Source organism: Oncorhynchus nerka, linkage group LG25 (genome assembly GCF_034236695.1).
Source record: "Oncorhynchus nerka isolate Pitt River linkage group LG25, Oner_Uvic_2.0, whole genome shotgun sequence".
In the NCBI taxonomy this organism is placed as follows: domain Eukaryota; kingdom Metazoa; phylum Chordata; class Actinopteri; order Salmoniformes; family Salmonidae; genus Oncorhynchus; species Oncorhynchus nerka.
Window position 1 is genome coordinate 23,776,151 of NC_088420.1, and position 22,047 is coordinate 23,798,197.

General features: G+C 41.4%; 1 protein-coding gene across 1 annotated transcript; it reads right to left on the bottom strand.

Moving 5' to 3' along the window:
• Window positions 1-1,438: 1,438 nt before the first annotated feature.
• On the bottom strand, window positions 1,439-17,085 carry LOC115109249 (transmembrane protein 161A-like). Its single transcript, XM_029633957.2, has 12 exons — window positions 16,632-17,085; window positions 15,959-16,062; window positions 15,660-15,746; window positions 15,453-15,544; window positions 15,178-15,334; window positions 14,420-14,571; window positions 11,509-11,572; window positions 11,205-11,348; window positions 10,997-11,110; window positions 7,626-7,800; window positions 7,050-7,146; window positions 1,439-3,223 (listed from the first exon to the last, which is right to left on the bottom strand). Exons 1-12 carry the CDS (start codon window positions 16,632-16,634, stop codon window positions 2,925-2,927), a joined length of 1,488 nt encoding a protein of 495 aa, XP_029489817.1. The 5' UTR covers window positions 16,635-17,085; the 3' UTR covers window positions 1,439-2,924.
• Window positions 17,086-22,047: the final 4,962 nt, after the last annotated feature.

The window sequence follows — 22,047 nt, forward strand, 5'->3', positions numbered from 1 at the left end:
TTCCCTCTAGAGCATTTCCCTACAATTTAGAATAAACCAAATGAAATTGGCTAGAATTATCCCTCTCCCACCCGTCAGCATGGCCTCTGCTCCCCAAATGAAAAGAGTCACAGGGGTGGTGTCTGGGCAGCTCCCCTGAGGATAGGGCCAGTCTGCAGGGCATGACTGAAGCCTCCGTTGTCTGGTCGCTGCCTGGTCCCTATAGCAACAGCCATGGTGGCTGCAGGCTGCAGACTGGGGGCCTCCAAACACATGCACATAATTAATGTGATTATATAGATATGTCAACCCTGTCACCTTCCAGTTCATTAAGCCAGACACTCTCCCAGACCTGTCAGAGGCTAGTAAAGACCTGAATCTGCCTGGCTTTAAGAGCAGAGCAAGCCCCGCCACATACATTTTATATAGGCCTTATACCAGGAGGAGCAATAGAGGGTTAGGTAGAAAATTCTCAGAAGGATGTCAAAGTACTCATAATAGCTGTTTTGACATCATTGTAAAATGCACCGTGATCTGAAAAGCATTTTTTCCGAAATTTCACTCAACAATTATAAAAAAATATTTTGTCAAACAGAAAAAGATTGTTAGTGAAACAGACATTCAAGATCAGAATCTCAGCCATCCATAACAAAGTTCCAATGTGTTATCTGGTCCCGTGCTTGAGCACTATCGATATCCTCCAATGAAACATTCCCACCTCACCAGCACGTGAAGGCTCAGATAAGTCAGTCCCTCACTAAATCTTCAATACATCATTGGGGCGGCAGGGTAGCCTAGTGGTTAGAGCGTTGGACTAGTAACCGGAAGGTTGCAAGTTCAAACCCCCGAGCTGACAAGGTACAAATCTGTCATTCTGCCCCTGAACAGGCAGTTAACCCACTGTTCCTAGGCCATCATTGAAAATAAGAATTTGTTCTTAACTGACTTGCCTAGTTAAATAAAGCTAAAAAAAAAGTGTTTTTTTAAAGTCAGCTCCACGGGCCTTTCTGGCTGTGTCACAGCAAGCTGGTTTTACCAATATTATTTCACAATAAGTGATATCCACAAAAATATACCATTTGAGAAATTTGACATAAGTTAGCATCACATTGCTACAAAGCTATATGATATTGAACATACTACAATCGAAAAATCTAAATATACTTACAAAAAAATATTTGTCTATATCAGATTGTTGACAGAATAAGTGCAAGGCAATTATCAATGATTAAGGTCAGAGGTGAATGCCCAATTCAGCAGCTACTCACCATTGTCATGCATGGACTTTTGTCAAATTATTAACTTTGAAGGACCCCCATCTTTTATCACCCCCTATGCTTTATAAGAACAGAAAAGAAGTCAATGGGAGAAAATAAAACCTGAAATTTACAATTTGCTGGGATAATCAAAACATGTGATTTTGGCATACTAAAAACTAAAGATTGAAAAGAATCATAAAAATAGTCAATTATTGTTTTATTAAGCCACACAACCAAATAAAAACACTTGTACACAACTAAAGTTAGCGCCATGCATTCAGAAGTCTCTTAAATTGTAAAAACAGCATCTTCATACAAACCACACACACACCGTGAAATGATTAGCGAACATTAAATCAAATAAATCACGTGTGCCATAAACCATGACCCAAACGTACAGCACCACGACACCTGTACATTTCCAACACAATATGACCAGGGGCAATAGAGTAGAAATAAATACATGAAAAATAAATAAAAACGTTGACACTACAATCAGCAACGCATTTCAGACCTAGGTTTAAGCGAGATTTGTTCTAAGCCTACATCTGTAAATTATAGTTTGGCAGCAATAAAAGACAAAGTACCTTGTTCAAACAACTAACAAACTTTGCTGAGACTGAAAGATGGTTGATAACAGGTCAATTTGGCCAAATCCAGTCTGGGCTGGAGTGTTATCAAATGATACAGATAAATGTCTATCACCAGTCTACCATTTTACAGAGAAAAAAAACATTTCATGAAAAAAGATCATATCATTGACTTAAAATCCCTGAGTTTCCAGGCACTTGGAATTCCTCTGAATCCCTTCATTAAATAAACACAGTAACTGATCCTCTGTGCTTCGTTTTAAAAGGTGGGTATAAATGATTAAGGAGAATGAACAGGCAAGGCCCGAGTTTGATCAATCCATACACAAGTGGTGATGACTGCTATATAGACTGAACTCCATGGGTTCATGACAATCGGTACGGTATTAGAACAGGGGCGGCAGGGTAGCCTAGTGGTTAGAGCGTTGGACTAGTGGAAACGACACACCTGCCCCAGTTATTGTATTAAAAAAAAAACAACCAGACACCTTTTTAATTGACCCTTTCAACACTTGACTTTTTTGCAAGTTCAAACCCCCGAGCTGACAAGGTACAAATCTGTCGTTCTGCCCCTGAACAGGCAGTTAACCCACTGTTCCTAGGCCGTCATTGAAAATAAGAATTTGTTCTTAACTGACTTACCTAGTTAAATAAAAGGTAAAATAATAATAATAATTAAACTATAGGACGACAATTTTCAAGAGCTTCTAGAGCTTCTAATAGTGGTACCTTTTTCCTAATAGTAAAGTCTCATTTTCAGCATTTAACAATATTGTGTGATGAAAAATTAATAACACTGGCTTAAGATAAATGTGTTAAGTAGCAAGGGACAGAGTTCAGTCCCCATTATACTGCATCTCCATCATAGTCCCCAGGCAGTCACAGGCAACATCATCTGTGTCCCACAGGACAACAAAGTAGTAGTGTGTCAGAAGAAAGCCTCGTGTCTTTTTTTCACATCCGTGACACCTTAGTTACAGTAAGACAAGAGCACCCATCCTGTCCTTCTGTTGTGTTAAAGAGTTTTACCTGCCTACATCACACTGGGCTTGTGTTAGCTAGGTATTGTGGATAGTGTAGTTCTGTGTATTCTTCCTCAGTTCTGCATGAGGTACTGGTGGAAGTAGATGCCAAACAGGCTGCTGATGACCTGGCAGGCGGCCACCCACCAGGTAAGGAAGGCAAAGAGGCCTCTGAAGAAGAGTGGGGTGAGGACGGAGCGCAGGGCTGAGAAGCCCTCTGTCAGACGAGCCACCGTGGCCTGGATGTCCTCCTCCATGTACTCCACCCCATCCTCGTCCTCCTCCAGCCCTGGCAGGACGGGAGTGACTGTGGGCATTACCAGGGCAGGAGTCACCCCCGGAGCCTGCTCCGCACCACTCCATGAGAAGTCACCTGACATACAGAACAAAAACACAGCAGAAACGAAGGCCGTTACCACATGAGACATTCTAAATTAACAACTTACAGGCTACAAACAGGTAACTGCCAAAATATAGGACACACCAACATAAAGTGTCTTAATAAGGTGTTGTGCCACCATGAGGCAGAACAGCTTCAATGCACCTCGTCATAGATTCTACAAGGGTCTGGAACTCTTGGAGGGATGCGACAATTCTTTTATGAGAAATACCACCATTTGGTGTTTTGTTGATAGTGGTGGAAAACTGTCAGGCACCGCTCTAGAATCTCGCAAGTGCTCAATTGGGTAGAGTTTCTGCTTACTGACACACACACACACGTCTGAAATGTCTTGCCTACTTCTAATAGCATTTGACCACAAAAAAAAGAAAAAAAAAACCCCACAACAATTACATTTTTTTTAAACTAAGTTACAACTCAAATAAGGAAATCAGTCAACTGAAATAAATTAGGCCCTAATCTATGGATTTCAAGACTGGTAATACAGACTGCATCTGTTGGTCAGATGCCTTCAAAAGAAAAGGGCGTGGATAAGAAAACCAGTCAGTATCTGGTGTGCCACCATTGCCTCATGCAGCGCAACACATCTCTTCAATGGCTGTGCGAAGTTGCTGGATATTGGCAGGAACTGGAACACGCTGTCATACATGTCAATCCAGAGCATCCCAAACATGATCAATGAGTAACATGTCTGGTGAATATACAACAGGGAAATTTTCAGCTTCAAGGAATTGTATACAGATACTTGCGACATGGGGCCATGCATTATCATGCTGAAACATGAGGTGATGGTGGTGGATGAATGGCAAGACAATGTTCCCCAGGATTTGTTCACGGTATCTCTGTGCATTCAAATTGCCATCAATAAACTGCAATTGTGTTCGTTGTCCATAGCTTATGCCTGCTTATACCATGACCCCCCCATGGGGCACTCTATTCACCACATTGACATCAGCAAACTGCTTGCCTACACAACGGCATACATTTGCCCGGTACAGTTGAAACCGTGATTCATCCATGAAGAGTACACTTCTCCAGCGTGCCAGTGACCATCGAAGGTGAGCATTTGTCCACTGAAGTCAGGTCAAGACCCTGGTCAAGACGATCAGCACGCAGAAGAACTTCACTGAGACAGTTTGAGCAGAAATTCTTTGGTTGTGCAAACCCAGCTTCATCAGCTGGTCTCAGACAATCCTGCTGGTGAAGAAGCCGGACGTAGAGGTCCTGAGCTGGCATTTTTACATGTGGTCAGCGGCTGTGAGGCCAGTTGGACGTACTGCCAAATTCTCTAAAACAAATGTTGAGGCGGCTTGCGGTTGAGAAATTAAACACTCAATTCTCTAGCAACAGCTCTGGTGGACATTCCTGCAGGCAGCATTCCAATTGCACGCTCCCTCAAGACATCTGTGGCATTGTGTTGTAACAAAACTGCACATTTTAGAGTGGCCTTTAATCGTCTCGAGCACAAGATGCAACTGTGTAATGATCATGCTGGGGATCTTTTAATTCAGCTCACGAAACATGGGACCAACACTTTACATGGTGTTTGTATTTTTGTTCTGTATATACTTACGGTCAAAAGTTTTAGAACACCTACTCATTCAAGGGTTTTTCTTTATTTTTTACTATTTTCTACATTGTATAATAATTGTGAAGACATCAAAACTATGAAATAACATATGGACTCATGTAATTGCCAAGAAAAGTGTATTTCTTCAAATAGCCACCCTTTGCCTTGATGACAGCTTTGCACACTCTTGGCATTCTCTCAACCAGCTTCACCTGGAATGATTTTCCGACAGTCTTGAAGGAGTTCCCACATATGCTGAGCACTTGTTGGCTGCTTTTCCTTCACTCTGCGGTCTAGCTAATCCCAAACCATCTGAATTGTGTTGAGGCCAGGTGATTGTGGGGGGCCAGGTCAACTGATGCAGCACTCCATCACTATCCTTCTTGGTCAAATAGTCCTTACACAGCCTGGAGGTGTGTTGGGTCATTGTCCTGTTGAAAAACAAATGATTGTCGCACTAAGCCCAAACCAGATGGGATGGCATATCGCTGCTGAATGCTGTGGTAGCCATGCTGGTTAAGTGCGCCTTGAATTCTAAATAAACCAAAGAGTGTCACCAGAAAAGCACCCCCACCTCCTCCATGCTTCACGGTGGGAAATACACGTGCAGAAATCATCCGTTCACCCACACCGCATCTCACAAAGAAAGAGATGGCGGTTGGAACCAAAAATCTCCAATTTGGAGTTCAGACCAAAGGACAAATTTCTTCTAACGTCCATCTCTTGTTTCTTGGCCAAAGCAAGTCTCTTAATAATAATAATAAAGTCCTTTAGTAATGGTTTCTTTGCAGCAATTTGACCATGAAGGCCTGATTCACACAGTCTCCTGAACAGTTGATGTTGTAATGTGTCGGTTACTTGAACTCTGAAACATTTGTTTGGGCTACAATTTCTGAGGCTGGTAAGTAACTCGCATATCTGCAGCAGAGGTAACTCGCAGTCTTCCATTCCTGTGGCGGTCCTCATGAGAGCCAGTTCCATAGCGCTTGATGGTTGTTACGACTGCACTTGAAGAAACTTTCAAAGTTCTTGAAATGTTCCGTATTGACAGATCTTCATGTCTTAAAGTAGTGATGACTGTAGTTTCTCTTTGCTTATTTGAGCTGTTCTTGCCATAATATGGACTTAGCACTATTTGGTAAAAGGCCATCTTCTGTACACCACCCCTACCTTGTCACAACACGATTGTCTCAAACACACAAAGAAGGAAAGAAGTTTAGCAAATTAACCTTTTAACAAGGCACACCTGTTAAATGAAATGCATTCCAGGTGATTACATCATGAAGCTTGTTGAGAGAATGCCAAGAGTGTGCAAAGATGTCATCAAGGCAAATGGTGGCTATTTGAAGAATCTCAAATACATTTTGATTTGTTTAACACTTTTTTTGGTTCCAACTTGATTCCATGTGTTATATCATAGTTTTGATGTCTTCACTACTATTCTACAAAGTAGAAAATAGTAAAAACAAAATCCCTTGAATGAGTAGGTGTTCTAAAACTTTTGACCAGTAGCGTATACTGTGTACTAATTGTACTATACACACACACACACACACCTCTTCAGAACGTACTGTTTAGTCAAAATGAACACAGTAACCAAGAAATATCAACAAAATAGGCTCACCAATCCTGAGAATGTATCATCTAACGCACAATTGCGTTGATTCCCGCCATTTGTTCATTTGGGTACAGCGGGTCCCTTTTTCTCTTTATCAACAGATTATCAAACAAGAGTCTGGAAAGTTCATGCTCTTCCTCAAAAGTGTACAGCAAAGTCTACTAAATGAAAAGCCTAAATTAGTATAACAATTTGTCATTTAAAACATACTAGATTTTCTAAATGTCACATTCTATAAAAAAACAACACCTATGCTCCTTTGAGATGCCTTTCAGTCACAGATCTCTTCTAGCCATGGTAGCCCAAATAATGGGCAACTAGCCATCTCTATACATGACCCTAAGCATGATAGGATGTTAATTGCTTAATTAACTCAGGAATCACACCTGTGTGGAAGCACCTGCTTTCAATACACTTTGCATCCCTCATTTACACACATATTTCCTTTATTTTGGCAGTTACCTGTAACATCAGGCATTATGGTGAAGCGGTTGGTAAATTATCATGACTCCCCATTTTTAAATTGTAGAATGCAGATTCTCAGCAGTCACTGAAGGCCTCACTGAGATTAGAGTTGTTGCTTATGTTGTTAGGTGCTGTACATGTCTTACCCAGGACCTTCAGAGCCAGGGTAGAGAAGAGGAGGAGTAGAACAGGGATCACGTACTGCAGGGTGACTATGGTCAGGTAGCAGAACACTCGGGTCACCTGGAAGGACAACAAAGACTCATGGATACAGGTTTCCTCTGTCAACTAAGGTTGGGCGGTACCTATATTTTCAAACCATTTCTGTACCATACCAGGGTATACGGTATTACCGGAAGTGCACACAAGGGGCGCTATTTCTAAAACAATTTAGGCAACAGGGATCTTGAGCCAACAGAGATTGTATGTCTCTGCTATAAGCAAGAAGCTTGATCTTGCCACTTAGCTAGAAATCTAGCCAATTAGCTAGAAAGTTAGCAAAGCAAATGCATAGCTGTAGCCCTGAGCTGGAGATAATTCGACACCTTAGATTTCTTATAGTTATACTTACCTTATAGTTTAAGCAGTGGTGTAGCCCAACCTCTCTACCCCCCAAAAAAGTGTATGCATGCATAACTTTTTTTATTTTTAACTGTATTGAAAATCATATTGTCGGTAATTCGAAAAACAAAATGGCTGGTTTAGAGGTTTAGGCATCTTACCTTCCTCTGGATGTCGATGGCAGCGATGCGTCCTGCCTCCTTCTTCATCTGGTCCACCCACTTCTGGGACAGGTTGAGGTAGGCCTGCATGTGGTAGCGGGTCAGGGCCAGCCTCAGGCAGCACAGCACCACCACCGTCCACAGACGAACACTGTCAAACATCACGCTTGACATACTGGGATAACACACAGAGACGTCAACACTAGGAGTAGAGCTGTTGCGGTGACTGCAATACCGCCACACTGGCAGTCATGACCACAGTCAAATTCCACATGACCATTGAGTCACGTTAATCTCTTATGCATTCTGGACATGTGTTGTTAGTACCCAACTTCTAATGGCAGTGTACTCTGATCTCTATAGTCCCTCTAACCACTGACATCAATGCAAATTGAATCTCAAATCATAGCAAACACTTATCAGAAAGGTTTTTAAAACCCACCTCACTGATCGTTCAATTTGAAGAAAAACTCAATAACAGGTTGAAACTGAATGGAAAACATGGTCATTGTGGATGTTGTTTCAAAGCCAAACAATGAAGTGGACAGTGCTTTCTAAGGTGATGATCAATTCAAAACACCCATACACATTAGACCTTATGGATACATATAGGCTTGAGCCCAAAACCCTGAATGAAAATGATTTTTCCTTATACAATACATAGCTAATAGCGTACCACTTACGACACACGGCAGATTTCTTTATATATATTTATTTATACATATTTAAGATTTTTTGGGTGTATAATTGGTCTAGCCAATACTCCAAAATTAAACACATTATACTAGTCACCTTTGAGAGTGGACTATATACTTATGGATACTGGATGGACTGGTTACCTTATGCTATCCATGAGTCTGGGAAAGTACACATAGGCAATACTGTTGGTTCATTGATTGTGCAAGGCGGCTTACAGTTAAATACAAATTCACAAATTGTAGGCTGTTATATTTTCATAATGAATAGGCTGACACTTCCTTTAGCTACACAATCTCACCACTGTGCGTTTCCATCTCCTCGCTCTCCCCTTAATTCCTTTCGAGAGCGCAGAGATCGGGACTGTCAGTTTAATTAAATATGTTTCATTGTAAAAACATTTTACTACCTATATTCCTTAACATATTTAACTTGCCTTATCAAATTAAGCACTAGAGAGCTGCAAGAACATGGTTGGAGAGCCCGTGGCATACAAAGTGTGGGCTCAATATCACCTGTCACGCAGCAAGAGGCTGCATGCTCCTCAAATAGTGGCTGTTGCTTGGAGTGAAATAAGTGTTATAAGCCCAGACATCTCTATATGCAATCTTGTGTGAAAGCAGAGTTGAGATGGTTGCCACTAAAAAGACGATCCAAGCTGCTACTATATTTATTTCTCAGCTGCTTATGTTCAGCACATGCGCTGCTATAAAACCAGAGTAGCCTACCTGGCATGGTTACAAAACAAACCGCGGGAAAGTGGCCTTCATTCGCTATTCCAGTGCATACGGAGATGTCTTGTTTCCTCTGCCCATTTGATAATGGGCCATTCTAAATCGAAACAAATTTGACATACTATTGATGATAGTCTCAATTAACTAGTCTATAGGTCGCATCATGCAGCTCATAAATGTTAGTATTGTTTGACATTCTAAGATTCGTATCATTCACAACTAGATTAACTCTAAATCAAGCATATAGGACCTGTCAAATGATCACTTGTACACTCCATATGCGCACTCAGCTCCGGAATGGGAAAAATATCCTTTCTATTATTTTTACTCTAAAATCATATAATATAAAAATGGCACAGGACTAAAAAGCACATCTTGTCTGCTAAATTAACTATCCTAGAACCTACGCTTTGCCAGATAACATACAGTAGGCCCACTCATAAAATCAGTTCTTCTAAAATACTGTACATTCTCTTCATATGTTTCTTTAGACCTACCCAAAGTAAATCATGGATTTATTGAGATGGTGTATATTAAATGGATTTGTTAAACTTCTTTATAATGTACTGTAATGTTAATTAACGGTCAATTACCGTGAGACCGGCAGTCAATTGCATGACAATAACCAGCTGACTAAGTTTCATGACCACCACAGCCCTAAGAAGGAATGAGCACAAGGGTGCCAAACAGTCATAATTGTAATATTTCATCATTGAAGTATAGGAAATCAGGGGATGCACAAGAGTGGAATACAGCAAATATATACATACACTACATGACCAAAAATATGTGGACACCTGCTCGTCAAACATCTCATTCCAAAATCATGGGCATTAACATGGAGTTGGTCCCCCTTTGCTGCAATAACAGCCTCCACTCTTCTGGGAACTTTCCATTAGATGTTAGAACATTGCTGCGGGGACTGGCTTCCATTCAGCCACAAGACCATTAGGGAGGTCGGGCACTGATGTTGGGCGATTAGGCCTGGCTTGTAGTCAGCGTTCCAATTAATTCCAAAGGTGTTTGATGGGGTTGAGGTCAGGGCTTTGTGCAGACCAGTCAAGTTCTTCCACCCCGATTGACAAACCATTTCTCTATGGACATTACTTTATGCATGGGGACATTGTAATGCTGAAACAGGAAAGGGCCTTCCCAAACTGTTGCCACAATGTTAAAAGCACAGAATCGTCTAGAATGTCATTGTATGCTGCAGCGATATGATTTCCGTTCACTGGAACTAAGGCGCGTAGCCCGAACTATGAAAAACAGCCCCAGACATTACAGTTGGCACTATGCATTGAGGCAGGTAGTGTTCTCCTGGCATCCACCAAACCCAGATTCATCAGTCAGACAGATGGTGAAGCGTGATTCATCACTCCAGAGAACGCATTCCCACTGCTCCAGAGTCCAATGGCAGCGAGCTTTACACTACTCCTGCTGATGCTTGCCATTACGCATGGTGATCTTAGGTTTGTGTGCAGCTGCTCGGCCATGGAAACCCATTTCATGAAGCTCCAGAGAAAGTTATTGTGCTGACGTTGCTTCCAGAGGCAATTTAGAGCTTGGTAGCGAGTGTTGCAACCAAGGACAGACGATTAAGCGCTTCAGCACTCGGTGGTCCTGTTCCGTGAGCTTGTGTGGCCTACCACTTCGCGGCTGAGCTGTTGTTGCTCCGAGACGTTTCCACTTCACAATAAAAGCACGTACAGTCGACCGAACTGACTTGTTGGATGAGTGGCATTCCTTGGCGGTGCCACGTTAAGTCACTGAGCTCTTCAGTAAGGCCATTCTACTGCCATTGTTTAGCTATGAATATTACATGCCGTGTGCTCGATTTTATACACGTCAGCAACGAGTGTGACAGAAATAGCAGAATCAACTAATTTGAAGGGGTGTCCACATACTTTTGTACATATAGAGAGTACCAAGACACACACTTACAGCATGACCGAGGTCTTCCCCATGGGAGCATTCCCCAGGAAGTCCCTAGCGATGGGTTTGATCCACAACACGATCACCACCACTGGAGCCAGAAAACTAATGTGCAACAGAATCCTACAGGAAGCAGAAAATACCGAACAGGAAGACATCACTAGTGGAGCCAAGTGGTTATTTGGTTTCACAGCTAAATCTGTGTTAGTGTTCTTACTGGATGAATGGGCGGTCTGAGTTCATCTGAACTGCGTCCAGGTGGGTCTGGGCTAGGCGGAGGCCAGGGAAGGCCAGCAAAGCACCAATAAAAGCACAGATGGCAGCCAGACCCAACTTCACAGTCAGCTTGGTCACAGGGACTCTGATGAGAGTCCAAATATAACAAACATTAGAGAGAACATTTGCCAACACACAGATCACTAAAAGCATATCAGTCCATGAATGACTATTCTATGGACCCAAGTTGTGATTTACATATTTATTTTAAATAAATTTAAGCTGTCCAATGAAAAGATACTTACGACCACTCAGCAAAGCCTTGCTGTTTTGCGAAAACTTCAAGGTTGTCAAAAAGACTGTTAAAACCTGCAATACAAAAGCATAAAAATGATAAAATTAACTAAACAAATCACTGTTAAGTGTGATATATATATATAGATATTTGTTTTTTATTACAAACACACACACACAGTACAGAACTTTAGGAACACCTGTATGAGATCAATATCATGCCAAATGTATTGTGAACACACAGCATGCATTTTGTATTTGTGTATCATGATCTGTACAAATAAGTACCAACTCACAAATGTAAATCACTATCCACAAACAAACACCTTTTGATTTGATATTTGTAAATCGATATATTGCATTAGAATATTTTTAGAACATCAGATATGCAGGTCATTTCCAAGGACCTTAAGGAAAATGACTGCCATAAAGATATGCGCAAACATGACAGATACGGCAAACCTGCAACTCCATATTTGGAAGAGCTTAGGTCACCTGAATTTAGTCAGGGATTTGACATGAAAAATACAAAAAGTTATCAAGCTTAAAAAGCGATTTGTAGTTGTAGGGGGAAAAAAAAAAAAGAGGGTTTGTACCCGTAGAAAGCGATTTCTATAAATCGCTGGCAGCCTCTCGTTCAGCCATGTTGATGCCTGCCTTTCAAGGCTGTAGAAATTACAGTATGGTAACCATAATGTTAACCATATGTGTACAATGTAAAGAATCAAAACCCTAGATTACTCTATATTTGCAACACTATTGCGGTGTACACCCGTTTGTAAAGCTCACCGCAAAAGTAGTTAATGGCATATTTGGGCGATGAACACAATACATTTGGCATATTACTGATCCCATACACCTGCTCTTTCCATGACAGATTCACCTGGTCAGTCAATGATCCCTTATTGATGCCACAATTCCACTTCAAATCAGAGTAGACGAAGGGGAGGAGACAGGTTAAAGAATACATTTTAAGCCTTGAGACATGGATTGTGTACAGTTGAAGTCAGAAGTTTACATACACCTCAGCCAAATGCATTTAAACTCAGGTGTTTCACAATTCCTGACATTTAAATCCTAGTAAAAATTTGTTTTAGGTCAGTTAAGATCACCACTTTATTTTAGAGAGAATGATTTAGTTCAGCTTTAACTTCTTCCATCACATTCCCAGTGGGTCAGAAGTCTACATTCACTCAATTAGTATTTGGTAGCATTGCCTTTACATTATTTAACTTTGGTCAAACATTTCAGGTAGCCTTCCAAAAGTTTCCCACAATAAATTGGGATAATTTTTTCCCATTCCTCCTAACAGAGCTGGTGTAACCGAGTCAGGTTTGTGGGCTTCCTGCCCACACATTTTCTATAGGATTGAGGTCAGGGCTTTGATGGCCACTCACATACCTTGACTTTGTTGTCCTTAAGCCATTTTGCCACAACTTTGGAAGTATGCTTGGGGTCATTGTCCATTTGGAAGACCCATTTGCGACCAAGCTTTAACTTCCTGACTGATGTCTTGAGATGTTGCGTTAACATATCCACATCATTTTCCTCCCTCATGATGACATCTATTTTGTGAAGTGCACCAGTCCCTCCTGCAGCAAATCACCCCCACAACATGCTGCAGCCACCCCCGTGCTTCACGGTTGGGATGGTGTTCTTCGGCTTGCAAGCTTCCCCCTTTTTCCTCCAAACATAACGATGGTCATTATAACAAAACAGTTCTATTTTTGTTTCATCAGACCAGAGGACATTTCTCCAAAAAGTACAATATTTGTCCCCATGTGCAGTTGCAAACTGTAGTCTGGCTTTTTTATGGCGTTTTTGGAGCAATGGCTTCTTCCTTGCTGAGCAGCCTTTCAGGTTATGCTGATATAGGACTCATTTTACTGTGGATAGATACTTTTGTACCCGTTTCCTCCGGCATATCCAAGAAGTCCTTTGCTGTTGTTCTGGGATTGATTTGAATTTTTCACACCAAAATACGTTCAACTCTAGGAGACAGAACGCCTCTCCTTCCTGAGCGGTATGACGGCTGCGTGGTCCCATGGTGTTTATACTTGCGTACTATTGTTTGTACAGATGAACGTGGTACCTTCAGGCGTTTGGAAATTGCTCCCAAGGATGAACCAGACTTGGAGGTCTAAAATAAATTCTGAGGTCTTGGCTGATTTCTTTTGATTTTCCCATGATGTCAAGCAAAGAGGCACTGAGTTTGAATGTAGGTCTTGAAATACATCCACAGGTACTCAAATGATGTCAATTAGCCTATCAGAAGCTTCTAAAGCCATGACATCATTTCTGGAAAAATTCTAAGCTGTTTAAAGGCAGTCAACTTAGTGCATGTAAACTTCTGACCCACTGGAATTGTGATACAGTAAATAATCTTTCTGTAAACAATTATTTTACTTGTCATGCACAAAGTAGATGTCCTAACCGACTTGCCAAAACTATATAGTTTGTTAACAAGAAATCTGTGGAGTGGTTGAAAAACTAGTTTTAATGACTCCAACCTAAGTGTATGTAAACTTCCGACTTCAACTGTACATGTGCCATTCAGATTGTGAATGGGAAAGACAAGATTTAAGTGCCTTTGAACCGGGTATGGTAGTAGGTGCACCAGTTTGAGTGTGTCAAGAACAGCAATGATGATGGGTTTTTCACACGCAACAGTTTCCTGTGTATCAGGAATGGTCCACCGCCCAAAGGACATCCAGCCAACTTCACAACTGTGGGAAGCATTGGAGTCAACATGGGCTAGCATCCCTGTGGAACACTTGACACCTTGTAGAGTTCATGCCCTGACGAATTGAGGCTGTTTTGAAGGGGGGTGTGACTCAATATTATGAAAGTGTTCAATGTTTTGTACACACAGTGTACATCCCCATGAGACTGCTGTAGTAGGGGTTAGTGTCGTGGACATACCAGGCTCCAGGCCAAACTCCAGGTAGTCTTCTCTGACCACTAGCACCAACATGGCCAACAGCAGAGATAGGAAACCAAAGGCCAAGCACACTGAACGCTCACCCCCCTCGTCAGACCGGAAATAGTGGCCCATCAGGGAGTGGAGGGTTTTCCTGTGAGAGGGTTAAGGGCAACACAGGGACAATCGGGCAGTCTCTCAACAAACAACTCCAATCAAGGAGGAGCACAACAGGTGCATCTGAGTGTTTTTTTGGCAACCGTGCATGTTTGGGTGACACGCTATACTTCCTGTTGCAAGTTTCATACGGTCAAGCTTATATCATCAAATTCATGAAAACTTGCTCACTTAAGACATGTCAAATTATATTTGTGGATTAATTTACTTCTACCTGATGCCTTTCATGAAGGTTTGACAGAATTTTTATTTTTCCATAATCAAAAAGCAAATTAATTCAAAAATAAAAATGTCATTTCACATACTGCATCTTAAAATGACCACGTTTATTTTGATTATAAGCTTGAAACCCATTCAAAAACAGTACGGGACTTGCAACAGGAAGTAGGCGGGACTTTCATAGGGTTATTGATGTATACAAGGAGCCCACTTTGTAGAAATTGACACCAACAGTTTTTACATGGTGATAACACTGACAGGTACAGTGAGTACAACTTAAGTCTTAAGAATAAGTTAAATTCCATTTTCAAGTTAAAATTGTAATACAACTATGGGATCTCAGAGAAGGTGAACGGAAGGATACAGGCAGCAGAGAACAGTCAGCACACACCAGAAGGCCCCAATGTGGACCTCCATGGCAGGGTCAACTACACAGAAGTAGCCCTCAGTGAAAAGGTAGATGCCCATCGCATACACTGCAAAGTCAATCAACCACTGGTACTCCAGGAAGAATCGCAGTACTGAGAATGGGAAAGGCGAGACAAAGCATAAATATTGTAAGGAAAAGATAAGGCCTAAATGCAAGGGCTTGGAGGGCATTTCAGTCAGCAGTAGTGGTCATGCTTTTGTTTTATTTACCAAGGGCATCAAGGACACCAATTGGAGCTTTTTCTAAGTTAAGGTCGATGTCCTTCGGCACTGTGAGAGGCTTGCTGTCCCCATTCTGTCTCCTACAAAGAAGAAGTCAGCAAACCTTCCCTGTAACAGCACAGTCTACTATCATAACAGTGATACAAAAGAAAAGACACCAGTTATACTGTATCATCATGCCCCCTCAGCTCACACCTGTCTCTCCTGCTGGGCTTGCTGGGCATCTGTTTGCCTGCCAGGGCGCACAGCTCTCCTTCAGAGGGGTGTTTGAACCGGAATAGACTGAAAGGATCAAGTTATATTTGTTTTAAACATACATAGCAAGTAGTTGGCTAGTAGTATGACTGTTGTTTTACTCAAATCTATTCACTATGATTAGGCAATTTCTCCTACCCTCATGATCTAACAAGGAATAACTCCAAACCACTATCAGGATGTCTCTACACCCAACTTCCAAATTCACTTCTGCATGAGATTTGTGTACATTACTTTACCTGCCATTGCATAGAAGCCAGCGGGCAAAAGAACAGTGTGGAGTCATTCTCTGCATGATGCTAGCAGCCAGCAAGCTGACCACCAGCTGCACTCCAATTAGCGCCTGTTCAGACAGACAGACACACACACACCTTGTTAATCAAAGTAGCTACAGTACAAAAAGGGGTCAACCCAACGTTTGTAGACAACCAACATGGAGTTTCCTGAGAATTTTTTCAACCGACAACTGCTGCGTGTCTCAAAGTTGTCGCTACTACACGTGTCGAGAGTGGGGGGTGCCCTCCTACAACTGTCAGTCATTCAACTTTTCAAGGAAGGAACCAAGTCCTCTTAAGCCAATGAAAGAAATGACCCAAGATAGCATGGATGGTAACCTTCAAAGCTAGCACTTCCCCATGTCATGGCTAGCAGCCCAAGTAAGCTATCTAACGGTGTGCAACGTGTCCGTGGCTAATAGAATGCAATAGCAATTTATGCTAACTTCAAACTGACGTATAGCCGCTGTCAATTTGAAGAGAACCTGAAGCAGTAACTGTGACCAGTAGCGACATTTTACCGGTAGCTACCTAGCTATTTTGTAGCAAAACGCTATAGCTACAAGCATTTGAATTAGCTAGCGAAGCATTACATACTGGTTGCAAGTGGACACAGATTAAACATCTAGCTACTCACCATCTCTCTTCAACGAACTGAAGTATATGTTAATAGTGTTAGCGACACACGTGTGTCTTGACAACTGATCAAAGATGGCAGATAAATTAAGATTGTTCACTCTGTCCGTTTATCATTGAACATAAGTTGTAAGTTCAGGTCTACTTAACTGACACCAATGCAATAGCAGATGGGTCTGGTCTTCTTAGTTCATTGACTTTCATTTAACTAGGGGGGGACGCTTCCTTTTCCGTCTCTGAGCTGATGACATTATGCTACTGTAGGCAGGCCTGGATTTGGATTCCACAAACCGCAGAAAACAAGCGGTTTCATTGGCTCGAATAGATGTCTGTCCACGATTTCTTTGGATCCGGTTACAAACTATGTCAAAAGTGGTGGAAGACGCCTAGTAAAAATACATTTACATTTAAGTCATTTAGCAGACGCTCTTATCCAGAGCGACTTAATCACAATAATAATGTATTTTCTAATGTAGAAAATAAATAGTTGAACCTGCTTAGCAATAAAAAAAAGCCTAGCCTAGTATAGATACTCTGTATCATAAAGCCAAGTACACGTAGACTACTTTCACAGCCGTCCAAACCAATCACACTAACTGGGCTTATTATTGTGGGAGTTGTAGTTTCTCATACAAAGTGATGAGACGCTTAATCTGTTCGCTATATTTTGCAGTTTTAGCAAAGATAATTTACAAACTTTAGTTTTAAGATGACAGGAACCAAAGTGTGGGTCAATGTTTCTCAGTGAACCCTAATTAGGGATGAACATTACAAATGTATAAATACACCTAGTACGATTTTATTGAGAAAGCACGCCACTTTTGTCAAAATTGAACATATGCAGCAGGCTATGAAATTGAACGCATCAAGTTAGGTGAATGAGAATGAAGTTAGGAAAAGGGTTAGCTAAAATGCAAAGAAGAAAAAAATCTACTTTTGACATCAATTTGACCGAAGCTGTATCGCTTCAAGACATGACCAGCTAGTACCCATACCAAACCATATTTGCTAGTACTGCAGGTGAGACTTATGAACACTGAACAAAAATATAAACGCAACATGTAAATTGTGTCCCATGTTTTATGAGCTGAAATAAACGATCACAGAAATTTTCCATACTCACCAAAAGTGTATTTCTCTCAAATTGTATGCACAAATTTGTTTACATCCCTGTTAGTGAGGTTTTATCCTTTGTTAAAATAATCCAGCCACCTGGTAGGTGTGGCATATCAAGAAGCTGATTAAAAAGCATGCTCATTACACAGTTTCACCTTGTGCTGGGGACTATAAATGGCCACTCTAAAATGTGCTGTTTTGTCACACAACACAATGCCACAGATGTCTCAAGTTTTGAGGTAGCATGCAATCGGCATGTTGACTGCAGGAATGTCCACCAGAGCTATTGACAGATAATTTAATGTTCATTTCTCTACCATAAACCACCTCCAACATCATTTTAGATAATTTGGCAATACATTCAACTGGCCTCACAACCGCAGACCATGTGTAACCACGCCAGCCGAGGAACTTCACATCTGGCTTCTTCACCTGCGGGATCGTCTGAAACCAGCCACCCGGACAGCTGATGAAACTGGAGAGTATTTCTGTCTGTAATAAAGCCCTTTTGTGGGGAGAAACTCATTCTGATTTGCTGGGCCTGACTCCCAAGTGGGTGGGCCTATTGCCCTCACAGGCCCACCCATGGCTGCACATCTTCCCAGTCATATGAAATGCATAGATTAGGGCCTAATGAATATATTTCAATTGACTGATTTACTTATATGAACTATAACTCAGTAAAATTGTTGAAATTATTGCATGTTGAGTTTATATTTTTGTTCAGTATATGTAATAAAACGTCTCATTAAAGTTTGGCTACATTTTCAGGTGCCTCCCTTATGTCAGCATCGGTTTTGACATGATGGGCTGTAGCCAATATGAATAGGCTATCACCTACACTTCTACATGTAGGCTAATTGTTTCTATACATTTATATACACTGATGTCTTTCTTAACAGTATAGCTACTGTTTTCGATTTTCAAACCAATTTAATTGGATATTTTGGTTAATGGCTTTGGTGCCCTAGCAGATGTTGTTTGTGCCATGGCAGATGGGCACCTCTTGAAGACTAAATGGCCTTGCCTCTAAAATCACGAAATTCCAGGCCTGCTATATACACTCGTTGTTGAGTGCACCTTGTGCTGGGGACAATAAAAGGCCACTCTAAAATGTGCTGTTTTGTCACACAACACAATGCCACAGATGTCTCAATTTCTGAGGGAGTGTGCAGTTGGCATGCTGACTGCAGGAATGTCCACCAGAGCTGTTGTTAATTTCTACCATAAGCCACCTCCAAATTCGTTTTAGAGAATTTGGCCGTACGTCTAATCGGCCTCACAACCGCAGACCACGTGTATGGTGTCGTGTGGGCGAGCGGTTTGCTGATGTCAATGTTGTGAACAGAGTGCCCCATGGTGGCGGTGGAGTTATGGTATAGGCAGGCATAACCTACAGACAAGGAACACTATTGCATTATCGATGGCCATTTGAATGCACAGAGATACTGTGATGAGATCCTGAGGCCCATTGTATAGTGCCATTCATCCACCACCATCAACTCATGTTTCAGAATGATAATGCTTGGCCCCGTATAACAAGGATCTGTACACAATTCCTGGAAGCTGAAAATGTCCCAAGTTCTTCCATGGCCTGCATACTGCCTTAATTTTGTCAACTGCCTTAGTTTTGCTAACTGCCTTAACTTTGCTGAACCCCAGGAAGAGTAGCTGCTGCTTTGGCAGCGGCTAATGGGTATCCATAAGAAATACAAATACAAATACTCAATAGACATGTCATCCGTTGAGCATGTTTGGGATGCTCTGGACTGACGTGTACGACAGCATGTTCCAGTTCCCGCCAAAATCCAGTAACTTCGCACAGCCATTGAAAAGAAGTGGGACAACATCAGCCTGATCAACTCTATGCGAAGGTGATGTGTCACGCTGCATGAGGCATATGGTGGTCACACCAGAAACTGACTGGTTTTCCAATCCACGCCCCTACCTTTTTTGTAAGGTATCCGTGACCAACAGATGCATATCTGTATTCCCAGTCATGTAAAATCAATAGATTAGGGCCAAATTAATTCATTTCAATAGACTGATTTCCTTGTATGAACTGTAATCTTTGCATGTTACGTTTATATTTTTGTTCAATATACTTAAGGGTTATTTGTGTGTTTAGGGATGTGTTGTTGCTGTGCTAGTAATTTGTTTGAAAGCCATTTGAGGACCACCAATGTTTGGGGTGTGGTCAATTGTACTCAAAGGTACGTGTTTGTTTATTCAAGTGTGACATTTAAAGTGTTAAGTTATTCCACAGTAATGATGTATTTTATTGAAAGTTTATTTCATGAGTTTGGAGAGTGTCAGAAGGGAGTGTTTTGACTCAAACTCTTTCTTTCTTCATAGGTTTTGTCACTGTTTTTGGTCCTACACATACAGTTGAAGTCAGAAGTTTACATACACCTCAGCCAAATACATTTAAAATCAGGTTTTTCACAATTCCTGACATTTAATCCTAGTAAGAAATCCCTGTCTTTGGTCAGTTAGGATCACCACTTTATTTAAGAATGTGAAATGCCAGAATAATAGTAGTAGAGAGTGATTTATTTCAGCTTTAATTTCTTTCATCACATTCCCAGTGGGTCAGAAGTTTACATACACTCAATTAGTATTTGGTAGCATTGCCTTTCAATTGTTTAACTTGGGTAAAACGTTTAATTAAGGTAGCCTTCCACAAGCTTCCCACAATAAGTTGGGTGAAGTTGGGTGTAACTGAGTCGGGTTCGTAGGCCACCTTGCTCGCACACGCTTTTTCAGTTCTGCCCACAAATTGTCTATAGGATTGAGGTCAGGGCTTTGTGATAGCCACTCCAAGACCTTGACTTTGTTGTCCTTAAGCGATTTTGCTACAACTTTGGAAGTATGCTTGGGGTCATTGTCCAATTGGAACAGCCTACCTGATTAAATAAAGGTGAAATACAAAATAAATGCTTGGGTTCATTGTCCATTTGGAAGACTCCATTTGCGACCAAGCTTTAACTTCCTGACTGATGTCTTGAGATGTTGCTTCAATATATCCACATAATTTCCCTCCCTCATGATGCCATCTATTTTGTGAAGTGCACCAGTCCGTCCTGCAACAAAGCACCCCCACAACATGATGCTATCAACCCTGTGCTTCACGGTTGGAATGGTGTTCTTTGTGGTGGTTTTGGAGCAGTGGCTTCTTCCTTGCTGAGCGGCCTTTCGGGTTATGTCGATATAGGACTCGGCATTTGGAAATTGCTCCCAAGGATGAACCAGATTTGTGGAGGTCTACATTTTGTTTCTGTGGTCTTGGCTGATTTATTTTGATTTTCTGATGATGTCAAGCAAAGAGGCACTGAGTTTGAAGGTAGACCTTGAAATGCATCCACAGGTACACCTCCAATTGACTCAAATGATGTCAATTAGCCTATCAGAAGCTTGTGAAGCCATACATAATTTTCTGGAATGTTCCAAGCTGTTTAAAGGCACAGTCAACTTAGTGTATGTAAACTTCTGACCCATTGGAATTGTGATACAGTGAATTATAAGTGAAAAGATCTGTCTGTAAACAATTGTTGGAAAAATGACTTGTGTCATGCACAAAGAAGATGTCTTAACCGACTTGCCAAAACTATAGTTTGTTAACAAGAAATTTGTGGAGTGGTTGAAAAATGAGTTTTAATGACTCCAACCTAAGTGAATGTAACCTTCCGACATCAACTGTAGTTGTATGGACTTGGTCAGACTTGGTCTAAAGTCTATGAAGGCACTGTTGTATTGGCAGTGATGAACCATCCAGAAGCTGTAGAATTGAGTACACCCTTTATTCTCCAGAAGCTATAGAACTGAGAACACCCTGTATTCTCCAGAAGCTGTAGAAATGAGAACACCCTGTATTCTCCAGAAGCTGTAGAACTGAGTACACCCTATATTCTCCAGAAGCTGTAGAACTGAGTACACCCTGTATTTTCCAGAAGCTGTAGAACTGAGTACACCCTGTATTCTCCAGAAGCTGTAGAACTGAGTACACCCTGTATTCTCCAGAAGCTGTAGAACTGAGTACACTGTGTATTCTCCAGAAGCTGAAGAACTGAGTACACCCTGCATTCTCCAGAAGCTGTAGAACTGAGTACACCCTATATTCTCCAGAAGCTGTAGAACTGAGTACACCCTGTATTTTCCAGAAATTGTAGTTTGGCGGGAGTGACCCCAGAAGTCTCCTGCAAGGCAGAGTTCAGTGCAAAGCGAAATTCAGGAAGATGCTGATCCCACCTTGTGTGCTGATCCCCCTCTAATGAAGCAATCATCCCCTTCAGGGTTCGTTT

Coding starts and splice junctions, on each gene's coding strand:
- LOC115109249 (XM_029633957.2), bottom strand. Junction 11,111..11,204: donor TCAGACCGCCCATTCATCCA/GTAAGAACACTA, acceptor TGCTTCCTGTAG/GATTCTGTTGCACATTAGTT. Junction 7,801..10,996: donor GGGAAGACCTCGGTCATGCT/GTAAGTGTGTGT, acceptor GTGTTATCCCAG/TATGTCAAGCGTGATGTTTG.